The sequence below is a fragment of the Sylvia atricapilla genome, chromosome 12 (assembly GCF_009819655.1).
Source record: "Sylvia atricapilla isolate bSylAtr1 chromosome 12, bSylAtr1.pri, whole genome shotgun sequence".
In the NCBI taxonomy this organism is placed as follows: Eukaryota; Metazoa; Chordata; class Aves; order Passeriformes; family Sylviidae; genus Sylvia; species Sylvia atricapilla.
In genome coordinates, this window is record NC_089151.1 from 14,739,725 (window position 1) to 14,762,624 (window position 22,900).

Below are 22,900 nucleotides of genomic sequence, written 5' to 3' on the forward strand. Positions count from 1 at the left end.
AGAGTAGTTACAAGTAGTAACTTGTTTTTCAGGTGAGCCAATAAAATGACTTGGTAAAGAAACATGACCTTCGTTAGCTAAATTTAGTGAAGTACCCTGAAATTTCCTATGCCCGACTATGACTCTTATCGTGTCCTTTTGTGACATTTCAGAAAGGAGCTTCCTTGTGGGAAAGGCAGAGTGACAGCTCCAGTGGCAGCAGGACTGTGCCTGCAGGAGCTGCAGAGCAAACACAGGACATGCCACTGCCTCACCTCGTACCTGAGTCCTGTTCCAGAAGGAGGCCAGGAAGGGCTTATCTTCCCAGATGCTCAGGATTGCCTTTTTCTAGGGCTAGCGCTGACAGCCAGGGGTTTGTGCCACTTGCACTCTCTGGGTTCGAGACCAAGCAGGTCTGTGTTTGATATGTGTCCTACACTGTGATAGTAAAAGCCTCTTGCACTGGGGCAAACTCAGCATGGGAATCCAGGGGGGATAAAACCTTCACAGTAATGTTCATCCCATTATTACCAGCTGTAGGATCCTGTGGATTGGGGAACAATCCGTAATCCTCCCACAAAAAGCCGAACTGCTCTTGGGAAGAACTTGGAGGAGGTGGTCGTTGTGAGCCTGGAAGTGCATCAGAGCATGAGACACTGAAGAACACAGTCCTTGACTTCCATGTGCATACAGGAAGGCTTCTGAACCTAGAAGGGAAAGATAGGTGGGAAAAAGATTTACATATTGGACCATCTCTAAACAAATATCAGCATTCCTGTCTGGGAATTTGCTCAAGGACAGTTACTCCAGCAGAGGTGTGTGTGGAGTCTGCACTGTCAGGAGAGTTCTAATCCAAAGGATTGCTCACACAAGTGAAACCTGCCTGTGTTTGGACTGGGGGTCCTCTGGCCAACTCTTCATTGTTGCTGCTGTTTTCTCAAGGGCAGAGAATATTTCTCAGGGCCTCAACTTCCTTCTAAGGGAGAGAGAAAACTAAATTTTTTCCACAAAAGGAAGAAGAAAATCTGCCTAAATTGATCTAAATAAATAGCTGAGGCTTGGAGCAGTGAAGCATTTTTATCTAAGAGTAGTTATGCTTCTATTTTAACTTCAGCCCTCCAGCTGGTCTCCAAGTAAACAGGTATCTGCTTTGCTCTGATACTTCTGTTCCTTCAGTTAGAGTACATTGTCTCTTGGATTACAGACTGCATGGTTTGGAGGAAACACATCAATCATCTTAAGTTTGTCCATCCCTTCCTTTTGTAGCCTGTTATCTGCAAAAGGAAGTGGCAGCAAGTTTTGTGTGCAATGACAGGAATAGAATTACCAAGGTCTTTTAGATTTTAATCACATTAAAGGTGAAAAAATATTAAATCTGCAACTAAAAATAACTTTTTTATCCTTTCTGAGATCAGAATTGAGTGTGCCACAGTAGGAATTACATTTCTTATATTCCAATTCACCATAAAACCTTAGATATACTAAACAATAACCTGAGGATTTGATGAAAAATCTCTTCTAGCAAGAGCAACAGGCATCTTTGCTTTTCAGTGAAGACCTGTACACAGGCAGAGAGAACTCATTCCCAGCACAGAGCATAACTTCAACAAGTGAGATTGCCTTGCTTTACCTTTACCTTCACCTTCACCTTCAAATTTTCAAAATTTGTCCTTCAGGTTTTGGGGCCATGGTTTCCACATTCAGGCCAGGGGGGTTTTTTGGGGTTGTTTTTTTTTTTTTTGGTGTTTTTTTTTTTGTTTTGTTTTGTTTTGTTGTTTTGTTTTGCTTTTTTTGTTTTTTGGGGGTTTTGTTTTGGTTTGGGTTTTTTTGGTTTTTTGTTGTTGTTGTTGTTTTCCCCAAAATACACAGCCTATAATTGGCCCCATATTCCTGTAGTGCAGGGAAAATAAGTGGCTAAAGAGAAGACTCCAGCTTTCAGTACAGTATTTAGTCTTTAAAAAGCACTTAAAGGAATGAGAAATGTTTTGAAGAAAAATTGTAAAGAATTTGGAGCCTCATTGCTTATGAGTGTGTTGAGAACTTTTGCTAAAACATCTGTCCTTTGAGAGTGCTCTTTCTTCTGAAAAGGGCAACTGCCTCACTTCTGCTGATTGTATTTACAAAGGGCAAAGCGAGGTTTTGCCGTACCCTTAATGGACAGAGGCTAGTGGCAAATCTTGCTTTTTCATAAATCTCAGCATTCCTCGTGGTGTCTGCTGTCAGAATCGATTAGGAATAAGTGCCTTTGCTTCAGAGTGTGGGAGGGTGGTGTGGCTTCTGCAGTGCCACACGGAGCCAGGCACAGAGTCCCCCGGTGTGGAGTCCCTTGTGCCATTAAAGGGATTTCCAACTGCCCTGCCCTGGAAAAACGAGGATTAAAGATACCCGAGTTGTAAACAAAGGCTTCTCCCCCATGGCTCCCTGCAAACACTGTGCAATCTTCTCTTGGGGTTTCGCAAGCCCATCACCCAGCCCATGGCATCCCCTTTCCCTATTTCCCCATCGGCTATGGGGGTTGGTGTCCAGTTCCTCTCTTCCCTCTGGTCACCTGGCCCCTGCCCTGTCCCCAGTACCACCCATGAACGAGACCCTGTATAACCGAGGAAAACCACAGAGTCGCTCTCTTTCTGGCCTCGGATTCACCTTTGGCACATTGGAATAAACGCCTGCTGGAAATTTATCTGGGGCCGGGAGCCTTCTTCCTCCTTGCTGAGCAAACCTGGTAACGTGTGGGGTGGTGTGAGCTTGATTGTGCCTGAAATCTTCTCAAGCAGTTTCTCTAGGGAGGGCTGGCTGGGGTGCAGAAAGGCTGCCCTCCGAAAAGGACACGCTGTTACACCCCAGCACTGCGATGGGGCGGGTGGTGCCTGGGCAGGCAGCCCCGGGTCCCTGCTCTGGGGACAGCACAGGCTCCTCGCACAGCCAGCGAGCAGGGAAACATGAGGGATGGCTGCTGGGGGCCAGAGCTGAGTCATCTGTAATATAATCATAAGGAAACACACATTTTTCCTGAGAGAAAATCAATAGAACTTTGCACTTTTCCTTGTAATATTTCCAGTCTGCGCCATCAGCTGCAGCTCGCTCAGTTATACTACCATAAATTCACTGCGAGTTAATGGATTTCCACAAAAATGAATGGATTTACAGCACTGTAACAGAGCTGGTGCTAGAGCCATGCACATGTAAAAATACATGGAACAAAAGTAGTTTGATAGCACACAGGTGACCTTCAAAGTGCCAAGACCTAGCGAGTAAAAACCAAAATCGCCCAGTTTGTGGTGTGTTCCTTTCCTGACAAAGTTCCCCAGGAAAATGGAGCCTGCAGTGCTGAAAGCCTCGCTGTGCATGGCAAGAGGGCCAGACCCACTGAAGAGAAGATGGGTGAGTGAGCAGCTTCACGCTGTGATGGAGAGTGCAAAGACTGTCTGAACATGTCATTTGTCATTTCCTGCATAAAACATTTTGGAGCTTAGTCTCGCTTAGAATTAGTAAGTAAGTAAATAATGTGCTCCCAAACTTGTGTGTCAAAACTAGGTTGGTTAATGTATGAGCTGCCTCTGTTGTATTTGTTGCTCCACAGCAAATTTCATGCTTAGCCAGAGGCTGGCAAAGTTCATTTATTCATTATCCCCAAACTTTGGGCAGTTATTATTCAAACTCCCCTAGTACATCTATTTAATAAGAAGAGAACAGAAAATTGATGGGATCAGAAATGTTAAAGTCTTAATTAATGCTTTTAGCAAAGACTGATTGGAGGGGGGTTGTTGTGAGAATATTGATGTGCAGCAAGCGTGTCTGGCTGGTGTCACTGGGCAGGGGAAGGGCTCTGCCAGCCCTGCCCAGGGAGCTCTGCACCTGTGGGACACCACCTGCATCACCCCGGGGCTCTGTGCCTCCAGGGCGGGGAAAACCAGTGCTGCAAGCCTTGGGAGAGCACTGAAATACCAACATGTGCCAATTACTGCTGCTAATGGGTTTAAATGTAAAACATCCACTTACAGCAGAGATGGGGGATTCTTTCTTTTCTGTCTGTGGGCTTTTGTGGCGTTTCTCTGCAGTGCTGCAGATCCTGTGCTGCAGTGGGGGCTGCGGGCAGCTGGGAGCTTTGCTGTGGGCACACGGGGGCCAGGTTTGGGTTTTGTTCGTGCAGGAGACACTAGAATTATTCCACAGGAATATTAAAAGGTTTTGAAACAACGGGACCAAGATGAAGGCTTGAAGAATCCGAGCAAGGCAGGCCATAACAAACTCCTGCATCAGCCTGTCCTGCCCCAGCCCAGCAGCAGCTGTGTGTGACAGGGATGGGGAGCAGGGAGCAAGGGTGGGATGGGGGTTATTACTGAGTTTACACCATGTTTATAAAACCCAGCAGCCTCTGCTGAGTAGAGATAAATAATATTATAAATGGAGCCAGTCAGGGAAAATAGTGCTTCAGATCTACAACAACAATCCAAAATTTAGCACTGAACAAGGTGGGTTTTTTAAGGATCCGTGCTAATGCCAATGAGTGGATTGAAATCTCCTATTTCTCCTCTGGTGACTGCCCGCCTCCTAATTATAGCAGCTATGGACATTCCAAGAAAAACACCGTTACACTAAGAGTTGAATCAAAGAAGACTCTGATGTAGAGTTAGTTAATGGATTTCCCTATTTGTTGCGTATGGATTTCCTTTCCTGTTATTATTGAACTGTTTCTTAAACCTCATATGGAAAATCATCTGTAGTGTAACACAAACTAAATTGCCAAGATCTTCATAAATAATTCAAAAATGTTTACAGTTCAGTTGAAGATTATAGTTTTCTAACAGGAAATTTTTGGAATTTACTCTGGGGAAGATGGGAAAGGGGGTGTTACTTTTTTCTGTTCCATGACCAGATCTTTCAAAAACTTTATCTCGTGTTAGTATTATCCTTGAAATAGGAAGCAACAGGTTAAGTCTTTAGGAGTATTATACAGAATGAAAACCAGATGACCATAGAAATAGGCTCTTTTTTTTTATTTATTTTCTTGTAATTTTGCTTGGAAATTTGAAGTAGTTTATTTCTTTTAATGAACTAAAGTAGGAATTCTTCATTACTAAATATTTTTCAGGCTTTGAAGTTGCACCGACAATCCAGTGAGTATTGTGACTCATTTTGGCTTTTAGGGTGATCAACATAGTACCTAGACACATATTGATATTTAGAGTGGCAGTAAAACTCAACAGTTTGGAAAAAATTAGGAGCATATTCCTGATTTCCAAGCATTGTGTTTTTATAATAGATTTTAATTTTTTTTTAACAGAGTCCATCTGTATTAACAGTCTACATTCAACATGAGATTTAGCAGTAAATTCCCATGACATAGCCTCTTTTTAAAGCCTATGCTGTAATTTATTTACTTACTGTTCTGGACTGCTGCATTTCAGTGCTTCCAGAGTTGTCAGAGTTGATCCAAATGATGGATACCTGTCAGCATGTCATTAACCAACTGTCTTTGCAGTTTTACAGATGTGTCACCAGCCCCAGAGGGAGAGTGTCTGTGCCCTTAGGCTGGGTGTGAGGAAGGTCAGTGCCAGGACTCTGACACCCTCTTGGCTTAGCCTCATCCTTCCCTCAGGAGAGCAATGTGGTGATGGCTGTGACCCAGAGAGGAGCAGCTTGGCCAGATCTCAGCCAAGGATCTGAGAACTAAATTCCCCTTGGGAATTAACGTGCCCTCTCCTGGCATCAGGCAGCCCTGGGCTGGGGGTTGGTCTGTGCTCTGAGGATCAGAGTCAGTTCTCTGCAGCCTATGGAGCACCAGCAGCATCGTCGTGAGGACTCTTCAATTGTCCTTCTTTTCTGGGTCCCCCTGCAAAGCACTGAAAGCAGGATGGCAGGGACTGGATTACCAGGCCACCAGAGCCACGGGCAGTGCAGCTCAGGAAAGCTCCTGCCCAGTGTCTCAGCCTCACACACTCTGGTCTGGCAGGACAGCCACTGCTGCTCTCGCTGCCCTGAGCAGGCAGGGACTGTGGGAGCACAAGGAAAAGTCCCCCCTTCACTTCCTGAAGAGACCCTCCAGTGCGTCAAGATTTAAAAGCCAGTTTTCCCTAGATGAAGTCATCCTGTGTCTGTGGCAGGCATTAGGATGCTGCTGAAACACCCCCCAGTGCTATACTGAATTTACAGTGCCCTGGGAAGCCAGCAGTGCCTACCCTCTGTGTCTCACTCCGACTGAGCCAAGCACTGCAAGAGCTCCAGAGCTGCACTTGCTTGGGAATGTTGATAAACCTTCGGACAAAGACACAGCGTGCACATCTAAATCCAAGTCAGGCCAAGGAATAACTGTACTGAGTGATGATCTAGGCTGAACCACGTCTGTCAGTGATACCTGGCACCCTCAGGGAAATGCAGAACTTGAGAAAATGCACAAGAGAAGCTAAAGGCAACAAAATCAAACGAGACAGTGAAAATTTACAGTTTGATTAAGGAAACATCAGTTACTTTATGATCTTTACCACATACACTCGTGTTTGTTATTCATTTATGCTAATTCAGTGCAGGACAGTAAAAGTACTATCATTCAGTGCTACAAATAATGATAATAGTGTAATCCATTTACAGAGTGCCTGGATATAATTTCAACTTTTATATTATGGTGGTATGAAAGTCTCAAGTTAGTTAAATGCACAGCAAGGTGCTAATTGCAATCCTGGTAAGAATGAACCTCTGTTTATGGTTAAGTCACTGATAATGACTTTGCACCCAAGCTAGCCAAGAACCACGCAGCCAGACTCCTTATGACATCTTTTAATAATTAATAAGCCTGGCATTTCAGTCTCCAGAGAAGCAAGCAGGGTTTGACAAGACAGAAAGACCAGGACTGTGTACCTATTAGTGCTTCAATGCTGGAGGAATCTGTGGGTGTGGCCGCCTTGCAGTTCCCCAGCGCTAGGGAGAGACAGAAGTGGGCTCTGTCCTCAGGGCTCCAGCCCCAGCACAGAGCACTCAGCAACCACCCCAGGCCCCTGCCAGAATGGGAGCTGTAACATGACTTAATAACAAGACTGAATAAAAGGAACTAAATCTAGCTTGCCACAGTGTCAAATGCGAATAGTTGAACTTTTTGCAGTATTTTTTAAGAACATAAACTCCCTTTATGAACCTGAGTTAATTCTTTAATGACCAGAGAGATCTTACACTACTTATGCTAGACTAAAACATTTCACTAAAGAAAACCATCTCAAAAGCAAATGCGAGGAGCTTTGCTGGGTTCAGAAAGTGTTTGTCAACCTGCTTGTAAATGTGTATGGAAAAGTCAACCCAGTTTAGGCTCATTACCCCCGGTAATTCAAACCTTGCCACGGCGGGTTTTTGGGGGGCACAGCAGCACCAGAGAAAGCCCTGCTCACGTTCAGGGCCATGAAAATGCCATGTGTTCACCCAGCACGTCTCCCTTCATTCAGTGCTCATCTGTTGCTGCTGGCATTTACTGGGCTAGGGAGAAACATCCGTCCAGTTTGTTGTTCACAGCCGGGAGCCCACTGCAAAGCGCTGAGGGGTGAGGCGCTGTGGGGAGCCTTGGGGACCCTTTCCCCGGGGAAAGAGCTCCTGTCCTGCTCCGGGGGCTCAGCACCGCGGGACACACCCGCTGCACGGGCAGTGCGCTCAGCAAGTTCTGCGCTCACGCTGAAGCCATTTATTTTTATTTTAGCAACACTTAGCATTCCCAAAACAGCCGGATGGAGTTCAAGGACGCAGGTAAATAAGCAGGAACAGCATGATTTGACACAGCTCGAAGTTTCACTCTGCTCTAAAACAAGCTTTTCTCGGTGGAGAAAAAGGAGGTGGGTATTTTTCTTCACGTGCTGAACCAAGAAGCAAAATAAGGTGTTTTCCCACCTAAACGAACTGATAACGGGTTTTGTCATGCATCCCTAGCTAATTGGGGTGTGATGAAGTGCATAATTCCAAAGCTATCTAGCCTGAGGGCTTAAAGAAAAGCTTAACTGTGCCTGCAAAGCAGAGTGGAGATAGCTGGTGTGACAACTGCCTATCAGGAGGCTGCAGGCTTCCGAACCAGCCTGACACAGGGGCACTATCTGATGGCAGCTCGAATTCTGCTCACAGACCTGCTGCTGGGTTCAGCAGTGACTCGATGGCCAATAAGGCATTAAAGAATCACAATGTACAGCTTATTTCAGGAGGAAATATTTTAACAGCACAGGTGACTGTCATGCATGCATTAAGAAAACCAGGACACAGCATACCAAATTAAGTTCAGCTAGAGTGAAATAATTGTAACAGAGCAATGCTGACCCCAGCTACTGAATGCTGAGACCTGGCTTTTGCTGCACAGGTGAGATTAGGTTTTTCTGGTTTGTTTTCCTCCCTGTCTCCTTGCATATATAAATCACATATATAGTGCATATTCACAGAAATATAGCATATATCTACTATTAAGATGTTTGAGATAAAACCCCAATATCTTAGAGAGAGAAGTGTCCTTCAAGCTCTGCAGCACAAATTACAGTCTCCCAGAAATACAAACTGCAAGAGGAAAATAGCCCCTGCTGTGCAACTCTTTCACTTTGTTAGATTGCAATATATTTTCTTATTTTTCATGTGTCTAGTTCGTGTGACCCTGCCAGTATGTAAAAATGGTTGTTGACAGTTTCTTTGTTTTGGTTTTATTATAATGTAATTTATGGGATGCTGAAAGTCTGCAAGTACTTGTACTTGACTGACATTTCTTTTAAAGTCAAAAGATTGCTCTGTATACTTGACTGAGATTAAAATGAGTGACTGCATATAGCTGTATCCTGCTTTGAAAGTGCAGGATTGGAAGGCTTCCATTAAATTGTTATTTTCAGTTATTATTAGCTTCTAAATCAGTTAATATAATTCCTTTTCCATAATGAATGCACAGCACTGTAAGCCTAAATGCCATATTTTCTATTGATCTATTTCCACAACCTGTTTAGTGAAATAATTAAAATGATTTACAAGGCTGACCCAATATCTTAGTGGTTTAGTAAATCACGCTGCCATGTGGGAGGCTCAGCTGGTTTTAAGCACAGCAGGAGCTGGCAGCAGCAGGAGCTGCGGGCGGAGCTGTTGTGCCGCACCTGGAGACGCGCCGGGCTCCGGGAACGACTCCTCGGACCCTCAGGGACACGGAGGGCTCCAGCTGCTTTGCTCAGCCATCACATCTGGCCAAAGATGGGCAATGCCTTGGTGCTTCCCAGGGAAACCAGAATCTGCGTCGCAGGGAATGTATCTGCACTGGCAACTGGAACGTCCCCTTTTCCTACCTCCAGAACTGACTCTGTATATCTGTGTGAGCACCAAAAATGTCTCAGCTGTGGAGTTTGGTATTTTTACATGCATGACAATGAGAGAAATTATTATTTCTACCTTTTTTTTTTTTTTCCTTCAATTCATGAGACGAGGATAACACACAACATCTGTGTTTAAATGCCAGAGTTATGGAAGGGCTCAGTACGACTCAGTAATGTAAAGACAAAGACACATTAAAGCATGCCCCACAGTCCCTTAAAATCCCTGTAAGTCAGTCCTCAGGGGACAGGGAGGGTTTAATTAAGATGATCTCCTCGGCACAGGAGCCTCTCCTGTAATGACATGAGCTCTCCTGACTCCTTCATGTCTCCCACAGCTCACCCAAGCCAACACACAGGGGTGATGCTGGTCGGACGCCCAGGATATTCCTGGGTTTGCTCCCAGCTCACCTCCAGTGTTATGGAAACACTGAGAGCCCTTGGAGCAGCGGCAGAAGGACACTACAGCAGTGCCGGGGAGGAAACACAGCAGGCAGACTGTGTAGCAAGACTGGCAAGAGCCAACTAAAAGTACTATTATCAAAAGTGGGTAACAACTCTCCTTCTCATGAAGAGTGTGGATTTTGACAGCGGCAGTCTGGAACAAAAAGGATAGAGGTGATTTCTGTGGCATCAGGAAAATGGCTGTTAAGCAAGGAGTGTGCAGCCAGGGCCAGCCCTCGTGGGGTCCCTCAGGGTCCTGCCCTGGCCTGCCATGCAGGGAGGACGTCCCTTAGGGGACACGTGTGTGGGCAGGAAGGACACAGACCTCCATCCTGGAAAGACAGAGCCCATAATTCTGAAATCAGCATTTGAGACACCACTTGTAATGCCTCTACTTGCAGTCCCTGAGCATGCCTCGACTTTGCTTTCAGCATCTAGTACATTTTTTTAGTTCTATTCTTTTGCATAATTACATGAAGAAAAGAAAAAACATCCTTTAAAAAAACCTTTAAAATTTGAAGACAGTTGTTGGATGCACTTTGCAGAAGATGTCATCTTTCTTTCCTGACCCTGACCCACAACCATTTGTATTTTGCTTTAAATAATACTGTAATTTCACAATATGTATTCAGCTGGAACTATTCTTTTTGTTAAATAAACTTTACCCTTGTGCTGGCTGCTCCAGGCTTTGAAAAGAAACACTTCTTCCTTGTGACTGTTGCAAAATGTAGGTCTGAAATTCAAAAAAAAGAAGTGTTAGTAAGTGGGCTGTAATCATACTGAAGGGCAAGTGAGTATTCCTCCTCTAAGGCAGAAGAAAATAAAGGAAAATCTGCTTTGCTTCTGCTGCTTCAATGCTGATAATTTTCCAGATCAGAGGGCTTTTTTTAGAAAGAAGCCTGCTGTGCTGCAGTGTGTGTTTCAGAGCTGAGATACCCATAGTGAAGCCCTTAATGCCACACTTGGATGTGTAAATGAGGGCCCATTTCGTGTCTCCAGCAGCACCTGGTGCCGCCGGCAGCGGAGGGTCCTGGCAGACACGGCCACAGGCACCGGCAGCTGCAGGCTCACCACGGGCTGAGTGTGCACTGGGAGCTGCATGTCTGTCCTCAGCTGTGCACCTGAGAGCTGCAGGGATGTTACAGGAGAGCTCAGTGCCTGTGACAAACAGCACTGAAATGATGCAAGGTTCAAAAATTACCTCAGAGAGGGATAGAAACCCACAAACACCCACCTCCTGAGGGCACAGCAGGGTCACAGCCCCCTCACTGCCCTCTGCCACTGGAGAACATCTCCCCTACTTCAGTGTCTGCCTGGCCTCAGAGGTCCAGGCTTTCTTCCAGAACAGGACAGCCACAAACCAGAAGGAGCTGGGTGGTCAGTGTGTGCCACATGGCCGAAGCTGATGGAGTCCTGAGCAGTGACTTGCTCACTGCCCCAAGCCTGCATGGCACACACAGCTCTGTGGTGACTACCAGCCCTTGGTGATTACCAGCTCCCTTGGTGAATACTAGCTCTTTCAATGATTACCAGTGTGCTTTTGCATACAAATCTCTCCTTTCCTGCAGGCTCCTCTGTACACTTGCCAGAGCATCAATCCTTGAGTTTGCTGTAGTCCCAAATAACCTCTGATCTTCCTGTAGCAGGACCCACCCCTGCAGCACTCCTCATTTCACACTCTTGTAACTCAGAAATCCTTTAAACCACAGCAACACAGAGTGACTTGAGCTACCTGCTAACTAGGGCTCTGTACTTACTGAGCTGTGGCAAAGCCAAGGAGCCCCTGGCAGTTGTCTACAAGACTGCTTTGGGTCAGATACAAGCCTGTGATTAGTTAATTCTGTTTAGAAAATGTACTTGAATTAAACATTTTTCTCTCCCATTTTCATACACCGTTCTGTTTTTAACAAGTATAAGGTGCTTAGTAATCTCTACCACAGGCAGGATGAAAGCTCTCCCCCTCCCATCCTTGCCATTTTGTCCCACTGCAAAATGTATAAATTAATCCCATGCTAAAATTAACATATATTGCTGAGGCAAATGAATTGGCATCTCCGTGTGTATCTATTAGCTTCCAGCATTTCCTGAGAGGGCTTTCATTTAATTACCAGCCTGACAACCTAACTCACTCCCGAACTGCAGCCACATTTATTACTTTTATCTCCTTGGACACCTGCCTCTCTATGTGGTTTATCAGATTTCTACTGAAGAGAGGGACAGAGTATTTTCTATTGCACCAGGTTATTGTTTCTTTAAAAGGCACTTACTAGAGCACTGACCTCAGACAGGGGGTTGTTTTGGTTCGCTTTGGATAGGCTTTTTTCTTTTTCAATTATCAAAAGACTGCTGCAGCGTTAACCCCCTCACTGCCCCACCACACTCCAGCAGTCCCAAAGAAATGGGATTACAGACAGGGAGCTGAAAGCCTCATCACCAGCTCTGTGCAAGGAGCTGACCACTGCTCATAAGGACCCTGCCTGCAGTGGGGTCCAAGCCCGCAGATGCTGTGACTGCTTTTCACACTCCCATGGATGAAAACTTCAAGAGTTCTGAGCACAGCTCAGTGCCCTCCACTGCAGTCCAGTGAGGGGGATTTAGCTGAATTTCCCTTGATGGTTTTGGTTACACTTTATACAGTCACTGATGCCTCTATAATTGGTTGATAAAACACCAGTGTAGATAACCAGGAACATTATGAAAGTAATGCTGCCTCCATGCATTACCAGCATGGTCCCAGGCAGTGTTATGGGTTAGCAGCACCCTGTGTGAGTAGGCATCACTCCGTATCAGCTGGGAATGGCAGCGCTCCCCTCAGACTGCCTCAGGCAGCAGCTCAGGACACTGCTAGTTCAGGTGCTGGCTGTGCTAACGGGGCTCATCCAGCCCAGTTTCAGGAGACAAATAGCTCCCACTTGTTTTTCTTTGGGTCACTCCACCTGAGACACACAGGTCCCCTGGGCAGGACTCTTGTGAGCTGGTGTGCTGTGACAGACACGTTCAAACAGCGGGACCTGAAGCTGAGTGCTGCAGAGGAGCCCTTCCAATATGTATTCAGCAGCTGCATCCTTTGGAGGTGCACAAGCAGACTTGCTGTGTTAAAAGGAATGGCTCACTGCTGACAGCCTCAGCACACTGCTTCCAAAGAGTCTGGCAGGAGCAGGGCTTTGCTGAGAGTGATGCTTTTGAGAAAGATGCCTCATTATAGAGGAAAAACGAGAAATTCCTATCTGTTCAGTTAATGAACCTTCTCAGCTTCCCTGGGATTTCACAGCAGCTGTAACTCCAGGCACGGTAGCTGTTTGGAGGAAGCAGCTGCTGGCTGGGAGCTGTGCAGGAGGTGGCTGTGCTGTGGACACTGCCCAGCGTGGCTGGAGCCTCTTGCTCCCTCCTGGGTCAGGATGGCACAGGCAGTGCCCACCGTCCCAACCAGAGCCCCCTCGCCTCTGGTCCAAGCACTTGCTGGGAAACACAGCAAAAGGTGCTTCAGGGAAACACAAATTATTTTAACACACACCTTTTATTTTCAATACAGCTGTATTATTTTCAAATTTTAATGAATTATGTTAATTTTGTGTAGTTTAACCAAAACCAAGTGAAATACACTAAACTAGTCAATCTGCTGTAACTCCAATGACTACTATTACTTTCTAACTCACTATTCCTAATACTCATTTTTGCATCATACCTCTCTATCACAGATGAGCCAATGTTAATTATGTTTTAAAATAGAATATTCAACAAGTTCTAAATGAAACTCAAAGCATAACAAAAGTAATGACTGTGAGACAGACTGTCATGGAATAATACATGAATGCTGAATGCTGATATTAATTAGTAAATACAAGCTGTTCAGGAGCAGAAGTGGTGCCTGTCATGCTGATATGTGTTTGGATCATACGTGATCCCTGCATGCAGGGAAACCAAACGTCAGCTGCCAAAGCCTCAGCTTTTCTGACTGCTCGTTACTGTTTTGGGAAGCAAGCACTGCTATTTTAGTGCTGCTCTGTGCACCAAGGCTGGGTACTTGCAGTTTGCAGTAGTTATCTCCAGGTATTCTGGGGTTGCCCACACGGACATAGCTTTTTATTTTGATACAAGAATTTATTGGTGTTTAAGAAGTGGCCTCCTTAACTTGTAGCAAAATTGAATTCCTTCACAATCCTCTTTTCACTGACACCGCAGAAAGAATTGGTATATGGAGGAACTGGAGTTGTGTATGCTAAACCAAGCTGCAAATGGGCACATTTCTTTCATAAGAGGACACAATTTGTAAACATTTTTAATTTATTTTTTATCATGAAGACAGTGAGCTGAACTGCAACAACACTGTACAGACAGTCTCGGGCTGCCCTCTAGTGTGAGCAGCTGTGGGGACAGGGCACAGCCTGCCAAAAACCTGCCTTGTTTCAGTTTGGTTTTTAAAACCTAGCTATTAAATCATTGGTATTTCCTGAAAACATTTTTGGATTATTATTTGCTTCTGATTTCTGTGTCACTGAGATCTCTTTGGACTCTGCTTCCCAGCGCTTTTTTGTTTCTGTCAGGCACAGACAAGCCAGTCTTTTGTCTGTGCCCTGGAGCGGCAGCTGCAATTCGAGATGAGAAGGAGCCAGGACTGCAAGGAAATAATGACCCTTCAGCTGGGAAGGACAGTTTATGAGCCTGGGGCGGGGGCAGAACACGATGACAAGCCATGAGTTAAGGGCGAGCTGATAAAGCAGAAAAATTAATGGAAAAATATATGGAAAAGAAACATTTGAGGGATACACAGTTCTTCAAAAGATGCTGCTCATCAGTCAGCCACAGCAATCTAAAATCAGTCAGCCAAGCCCCTAATGCAAGAGTTTGGCTTACACACACAGCTATTGCAAACCTTCCTCTGGCATACCGACATTGACACGAGATGAAGGTTCAGGCTGCTCATGTCAATTACTCCATGTACCCATCGGGCTGGATGGCAGATTTTACCCTGCCCACCCACCCTGCACCCCCAGACATGACCCTTTCCTAAATGGCTTTTTCCAGGGAACCCTGAGTACTCTGGACTCCCTGGAAAGGTCCTGGCTGCACAGCCAGTGCTGGGAGGCTATGGTCAGCCTCTGGCCCTAAAACTGCTGGCACAGAGCACCCCCAGGCCCAGAGGAGATGTCAGGAGCAGGGTGCCAAGGCTGGGTGCAGGCAGGAGCTGGTGGGATGGTGGCAGGGCTGACACACACTGGACAGACGCTGCTTCAGCACAGCCATGGGAAGGGGGTGGGAATTGTATTATCTGGATAGAGGAAATCAGATCAGAGGGCTTTAAATGGAAATTATTTTCACCAGTACAAATGTCCCTAGGGACCAAATTCAGCTGCTAATACAATTTGGCCAAGAGGAATAAACTATATTGATCTTGAGAGCTCAAATGCTTGCTGAGACAGTCCTTCTAGAGAATTACAGTATTTATTTCCTGCATCACTGTCAGCAAAAGTACAGCAGTGATTACAGCCCAGTGACTTTTTGCACACACCAGTTAACTTCACGCTCATTTCTCATTTCAGTTCATAATTACTCTTTTTAAAAAAAAAATCCCTGCTCTGCTATTCTTGTGTAGCACAAACATCTTTAATTATGGCTGTCTTTGGTCACTTCACATCTCAAGTTTTAGCTTTCTGTGACTGTCACAATAAAACTCATCCTGTAATTGCTCCACAGCCACCCAGCTCTCCCAAGGCACTGCTGTTCCCCAACCTGGCCTGCGCACGATTCTTGCCCATTCCTACAGTTCCACAGCCCCAAGAGGTAGAGCAATATCCTCCCCCAGGGCACACAGTTAGACTGTGTCCGTGAAAGGGGTTTACATGGGTGTGAGTGTATTGCTTATTTTTGGAAAGCAATAAATAAAGCCAGATTTAACTGGATAGGAAACACCAATGTTGGCACCTAAAACATGGTATTAATAATATATACCAGGGAATTTTATCACTAAAAACCTATTCCAAGGTGATTTACTTGAGGTAAAAAACTTCATAATGGTAAGACACTAAGACAGGGTGCTGCACATCCCAAAACATGCGTTACAGTTATTTCCTCGCATATTTCCACATCACTTTACATTCACATCTTACCCATTTTTCCTCATTTCTCTGAGCCTTCTTTTTCTTATCGACAAACTGCCTTTGCCTATTCTGTGGTTTCTCCGTTTCTTCACCTATTCTTTTTCATGTTTATTTGATGTGTCTCGATTCCTGACGCAGAGCCTTCTTGCTGGGACACACACTAAAGCCCTGATCTCGCTCCCTCAGACATTATATCTGAAGATAAATTGGGAAATGAAGATGTAGAGCTGTTGGAAGAGACTGGTTTCCCCAGGCACCAGTTTAGCCTGGATCATTGGATTTACAACACCAGCACCGCCAACACTGATTTGACTATTAATCCCTGAAGTGCCCTAAGAATTGCAGCATAAATCCAGTGAAGGAGCACTCATATGGCCCTAAAGACTCATAGCGCTTATCCTGGTACTCCATTCATGAAAATTGATCTTCTCATAGTAGCAATGACAACTCAAGGAGTCCATGCTTTGTAAAACCAAGAGATCCACTTGCTGTGTTAACGTACTTAACTGCCAGGAGGTCTGTGATACAAACCAGCTGCTGTTCATGCTTAACACTCTGCAGAGACAGCCCTTTCTCCTTTACACACAACCAGAGAGATCTACTATTTCATTCCCTGTTAGGGATCACTTTAGTACCTTTGTGCCCCACAGCAGCACTCCACAAAATCATCATGTTTCTTATACCCTACCTCCGTAACTCCCTCTGCAAATATCTTTTACCGAGCAGCACTTAATTATCTGCTGAGCCAGTATCGCCATGTGACAGGAATATAAATCTTTTCTGTATTTGGAGAAATATCATGCCTGAGCAGAGGACTGCAGGAGTTGGGACTGGGCTGGCAGGAGCAGGAATTGGCCACTCTGGTTTCAAGACACTTTCCTATTGTGAGCAAGTAGGACTTCGTCCTGTCCCAAGAGGTAAAAGGCTCTGATGTGTTGGAGCATGTAAATCTCACAGCGAGTGGCATCTTCCTATGTCCTGACCATGATCACTAGAAACATGAGGGCTGGTTTTAACCAAAGATCTCATGTTGCTGGGTGTGCAGTTCCAGAGCAGATCTGACACACTGTTAACCGCTGAGAACAGAGCCAGGCACTGCCTGCAGCAGCAGCCAGCACCACGGCTGGAGAGCCTTGGAGGACAGGATGGGACTAGGAAAGAACTTCTCTCCTACCAGGATCAGTGGGGTGGGAGGAACTTTAGTGGGGACAGGGAGGACCTGTGCCTGCCATTGCCCTGGGGACTGGGCAGTGGCTGCTCCAGCACCACACAGGTAAATCTCGGCGGGGAGGAAGACCTCCAGCACAACTGAGGCAACAAAAGTGCGAGGTGAGGAGACTGCAGGACGGAAAGGTGGGAATGTATATCCCATCATCTGTGGTGAGAGTGACTGCAGGATGAGAGAAGTGAGGACTGACACGGCCATGACGATATCCAGACTGCTATTTCTATGGGAAGGACGCTGACATGTCAATACCCAACAACAGCCTTGTGCACTCTGCGTGTCTGCGACCACACTCTGTGGTGGACGACCACAGAAAACGAGGTGGCTTGCGTTACAGAAGGCATAATCGACTACGCTTTTTAAAAAGAAACTCCTCCATGACAGTAAATGAAATATCTGTTGCCCAGCGTCTCACAGTTCAGAGCATTTATTGGCAGAGGAGCAGTAAACAGGCAATTACAACAGCTCCCCTCACCGCACCCCCGGCGCCGCCTTGTGGCCAGGCCGGGGAGCGCCGCTGTGCGCATGGGGCTGCGATACGTCATCAGCCCGCGCCGCCCGCGCCGCAACGCCATGGAGGGTGAGGGGACAGCGGGAGGGGAGAGAGGGACGGGGGAGAGCGGGGGCGGGTAGGGATGAGGGGGGAGTTGTGGAGGGTGAGGGATGGAGGTGAGGAATGAGGGGGAAGCGGTGGAGGGTGAGGGATGGAGGTGAGGAATGAGGGGGAAGCGGTGGAGGGTGAGGGATGGAGGTGAGGGATGAGGGGGGAGTTGTGGAGGGTGAGGGATGGAGGTGAGGAATGAGGGGGAAGCGGTGGAGGGTGAGGGATGGAGGTGAGGAATGAGGGGGGAGTTGTGGAGGGTGAGGGATGGAGGTGAGGAATGAGGGGGAAGCGGTGGAGGGTGAGGGATGGAGGTGAGGGATGAGGGGGGAGTTGTGGAGGGTGAGGGATGGAGGTGAGGGATGAGGGGGGAGTTGTGGAGGGTGAGGGATGGAGGTGAGGAATGAGGGGGAAGCGGTGGAGGGTGAGGGATGAGGGTGAGGAATGAGGGCTGCCGGTGGGCGATAGAGGGATGTGTGGAGGGTGAGGGATGCGGGGTGGGCGGTGGAAGGTGAGGGACGGAGGATGAGGGATGCCGGGAGGGCGATGCGGGGTGAGGGATGGGGGTGAGCGCCCGCCCCGGCCGAAGCCGCGCCGCCGTGCCTTGCAGGACAGCTGTACCGCCGGCTGGCGCCCGAGGAGAGCGGGGAGCTGCGCCTGCAGGTACCGCCCATTCCCGGAACGCCGTGCCGGGGGTTCCCGTGTGGCGATTCCCACTCCTGCACGCTCTGCCAAACGCCGTTAGACACCGCTGGGCCGGGGGTGGGTTGGGTCCCCGGTGTCCCCTGTATGTCCCGCTCGGAACTCGCCGCTTCAAGCGAAATGCACAAGAAGGGCTTTTCCTGCACCACGTGAGTCCGGGAGCGGGCCGGACGCGAGGGCCGCGGTGTGCCCGCGCTCGGCACTGCACGCAGGGGCTTCAGCATGGGAACATCTCCCTCCACTGGCTCTGACGGGAAGATCTCCTATTCCCACGGAGATCTTGCCGACTTGATGAAACCACTGGTCAGCAACAAGTTCTAATTTAATTGACACGTACTGTTTTAAAGCCTCCTTTCACATGTGTTTAGCCCCAGGGCTCAGAAGAAGCCAAGGCATTTGTGCATGCCTTCCTGAAGCGTAGCATGCCCAAAATGAAAGCTGAAGCTATCCAGGAGATGTTAACTCGGAAAGCTGTCGTTCTGGAGCATTATCCAAAAAAAAAGACCAAGCAGAAGAGGAAGAAGACAAAAGGTTTTACTGCCAAGCAGAGGCGAGAGCTGCGTCTGTTTGAAATTGAACCTGAACAGCAAAGGTATGACTTCAGCTGTCTTCTTTTTGTGGTAAAGTGGAACTACATCAAAAGTGTGTGAAAGCAGCAGCATGTGCATGTGGGTAGGACCCTCCAGTGTGTAAAGTCAGCTTGAAACACTGCTTGTGGCATTTCAGCATGAGAAAGGAGTTCTCTTGTCTGCATAGGTGAAAGATTCATTTCTGTTGTGTTCATTTTGTGTATCTAAACATGACAGGAAATCAAACCCAGACACAAACCTCTCTGGTTTCAGTCTGTAAAGTTGGACTCTCTATGACCAGAGAGTCAAAATTCTGCATAAGGTTCCTTGAATTTATTATGCTGAATAAAGCCCCTGCTTTGCTAACAGAGTAAGCAGGGAGATAAAAGAACAAAATAAAAAGGAGAAATCTCTTCAGTTTTAGCGTGATTCTCTAGAAGACATCACTGTTTTAGGTTGGTAGAGAGGAGCATGCTTTGTGCTTGTTTTATAAAGTAAAGCAGCTGTTTGGAGTGGGCCAACTTGCAGAGTAACTGAAGGTTGTGTAACTTAAAAATGTCAGCCTTAACTCTGGAAATACAGACTACTTCAGCAATCAATATAACTAAATTTTGTATAATACTTTTCATTTATCTTTTTTTGCTGCAGATATGCCATCTTCCTCCCACTGCACGAGCTCTGGAAACAGTACATCAGGGACCTCTGCCACGGACTCAAACCTGATGCGTACGTGGATGTATTTTAAATTTAGTCTGGGTTTCATACAGTAGATATTTCCAGTTTTATTGAATTTATTGAGCTTGAAGCACTGTGGTTAACTGATAAGCATATTGGTCCTATTTCTCAGAATCACAGAATTATTGTGATTATAATAGTCATAGTCACATTTTGTAAGTGTGACAGTTCAGATGATTTTCTTCTCTCCTCTTTGATCCCCTTCTCTTCTTCAAGGCAACCCCATATGATTCAGGGCAAGCTGCTCAAAGCTGATCTCCATGGAGCCATTGTCACAGGTATTCTGTTTGTTTGCTTGTAGAACATCATTTGAAATTCAGTAGATGCTCCTGTAGTTCAAGTGCTTATTTTTAAATTCCTTTCAGTACCATTAACTCTAGAATCACATAGTTAAGATCATAATTCTCTCTTCAAAATGCCAATTACTTTACAACTACTCTTGAAAATCATGTTGTTGGTTGCAAAGGTTAACTGCACATAAAGTGCATCTGAAATTTTCTAATCCATACTTCTGTTCTTTCAGTTACAAAATCAAAGTGCCCCTCTTATGTTGGGATAACAGGAATCATTCTACAGGAATTTAAACATGTCTTCAAAATTATCACTAAAGAGGACAAATTAAAAGGTATAGAAGGCAATCATTTTCTTTTTTTTTTGTGTTATTTTCACAAATTGAATCATAAAAAAATTCTTGAGCATGCTCTTCTTTTTGTGCCTTTGAGTACATTGGTTTATATCAGTGCTCTTGGCTCTTTGCTTAGAGTAGCAGAAGTCACCAGCCAACAGCGCAATAACTTACCCAAAACACATCTCATTAGAGATGAGCAGTGTTTAAAAAGTGCATCACTTAACTGTATGCTCCTGCACAAGGTCTAACTTTGGTAATTCCAGTGAAATGTGGAGGCTTGGGTTATTTTTCTTCTCCTAATAAAGTATAAAAACCTTGAAATGTGTCAAGGCTCAAATCTGCAGGTGAATAAACATCCCCTGGTATGTCAGTATATTCCCATGACAGGGACTTACATTAGTGCACTTTGTTCAGTGTGTGTCCTTTTGCATTTCAGTTGTTCCCAAGCTGAACAATGTGTTTAGCCTGGAGCTTGATGGATTCATTTCCTACATCTACGGGAGCAAGTTCCTGCTCAGAGCCAGTGAAAGATCTGCAAAAAAATTCAAGTTGAAAGGAACTATTGACCTGTGATTTCAGGGAAAGTCAGAAGCATTCACAGAAATGGCTGCTGTTTTCCTGCAGTTCAAAGAGCAGGTTTTCTGGCAGATGGAAAAAGCAACAGCCATGTGAAATATTTATAAAGCATTTCTTTCTACTGAAGAATAAGCAGTATCTGCTGTCTTTAAGCAGCCTCACCGACTGTTGAAATTGGTCGGGTCTCTTTTTTATTTGTATACAAAATTCTGGTTTTTATTTAAGTTACATGATTAATATTAACTACCTAACTTCTGTTTCAGTTTATAATTGTAAATTTGTACAGTTGAAAATTTTGTAACTCTTTAATAAATGTTATTGTTGCCTTCTGTCTAAGTTGGGCTTTAGCTGCCTGTTACATGCTTGCAGTGAGACTGCTCTATAATCATTGTGCCTGGGCCAGCATCAGCATATTGGTTGCTGCAGGCACAGGCAAATAAACAGTTTGAGCTGGTGGGTTTTTACCTTGAGTGTCTCCCTGGCTGGGGTTGATACTGTTGTAGGTGGGAGGTGTGCACAGTGAAACCCATGTGAATGTATAATAATGAAAAATGTAACCACACCAAGCATGTCCTCACTAACACCCTGCTACTTTGAGGCTAAGTCAGGTATCTGTGTCAATAAATAAATACACATTGTCATGGCACAGTGCAGGGAGCACAGCACATGAGAGGGAAGCACTTGAAACTGGAAATTCATAGAAGGGACCCCTATTCAATGCTGTATTTCAATTACCCACAGAATTGCTCTATGAATATTTAACCTCTGTCCACAGAGCTGCCGTGCTTTGTCTATCCTCAGCCCCTTTTTTATTTTTTACTGTACACTTCATTTTTGATTGCCCAGATTACAATCCCTTATTGACTGGGCAAGTTTGACATGTTTGGGAGGAGGAAATGACCCCTGTAATTTAGATTGCTTAACATTTTTCTGTCACAAAAATGCTTCTATGGTGGCTTTAAGGGTAATTTTTCAGGAGCTTTTCATCAATTTCAGTATCATATGAAAAACTTGTACCTAGGAAATCTTTTTCCCTGTCACCATTCAAGCATTTGTAGCGAACCAGGGTCATTTCTTCGAAGAGAACACAGCTGTTCCTCACACAATCACACCCCAAGGCTGAGTAACTGGGGTTGGCAGGGCAGTCAGAGCTTTAACCTGCACTGAGGGCACTCAGGGCAGCCGAGAGCCAGAGCTCATCACCCCCTCCAGCCCCAGTGCCACACGAACACTTACCTGGCCTCCAAAGCTCCTTTCCAGACCTGCTGCTGGGAGAGGTCACAGGAGAGCTGCACCTCCCCCAGACACAAACCCCCTTCACCATCCCTGAATGGATGAACTCAGTGTGGGCACTAGTGGTGTTCCAGAACAGATCTTTGGAATCAGGAAATAGAAACAGTTGGTATAGAAATCAAAATCTTTGCTGCAATTCTATGAAGTATTTCTCTTGAGACGGGGAAACAGCATTCTTGCAAGGGACAGGTAATTTATATGGGGCGATAGGCATTTCACACCAACAGAATTTTTATCTGAAGAACAATACATGTTAAAGTTGTTAGACATAAGTTATTATTCTACCTTGCACCCATTACTCCTTTCAACGTTCTCTAAAACTAAAACTCTCAGTTTCCTGTAAGAGGTCAGAAGGAAAAACAAACAAAGCTGTAGAAACCATAAATCATAGCAGAAACTTTCAGGACAATGACCTAGTTTTGATTTTGCTCATAACCTTCAGTGTAACATCTAATTAAGACATCTGTTAAATGCCTATAATATTAAATTAATAGGGGGAAGCTAATAGAACTTTATTGGCATAGTCCAGTTAATTAACATTAAGGGCCTTTAATGGAGGGCTGAAAAAGACATTAATGGGGATGCCATACAAATCAGAATTAGGCACAATCATGTCTCACTGTGCTGTGAAGGACAGAACATGTTCTACCATATGGACACATAGAGGAACACGATACAACTTCCCACAGCTACTGGCACATGCATTTTTTTAACCTATTTCAGCAAGCACAAGAACAAACACTGCCTG

At 45.6% G+C, this 22,900-nt stretch overlaps 1 protein-coding gene across 3 annotated transcripts; it reads left to right on the forward strand.

Moving 5' to 3' along the window:
* The first annotated feature begins 3,040 nt into the window (after window positions 1–3,040).
* On the forward strand, window positions 3,041–21,195 carry POP4 (POP4 homolog, ribonuclease P/MRP subunit). 3 transcript variants are annotated; one of them, XM_066327924.1, is made up of 7 exons: window positions 17,574–17,628; window positions 18,260–18,312; window positions 18,720–18,943; window positions 19,569–19,646; window positions 19,872–19,933; window positions 20,179–20,280; window positions 20,720–21,195. In XM_066327924.1, exons 1-7 carry the CDS (start codon window positions 17,574–17,576, stop codon window positions 20,854–20,856), a joined length of 711 nt encoding a protein of 236 aa, XP_066184021.1. In that variant the 3' UTR covers window positions 20,857–21,195. The 3 variants fall into 3 exon arrangements, with proteins under 3 accessions (XP_066184023.1, XP_066184022.1, XP_066184021.1); XM_066327925.1 differs by lacking the exons at window positions 17,574–17,628; window positions 18,260–18,312 and adding an exon at window positions 3,047–3,360; XM_066327926.1 differs by lacking the exons at window positions 17,574–17,628; window positions 18,260–18,312; window positions 20,179–20,280 and adding an exon at window positions 3,041–3,360.
* Window positions 21,196–22,900: the final 1,705 nt, after the last annotated feature.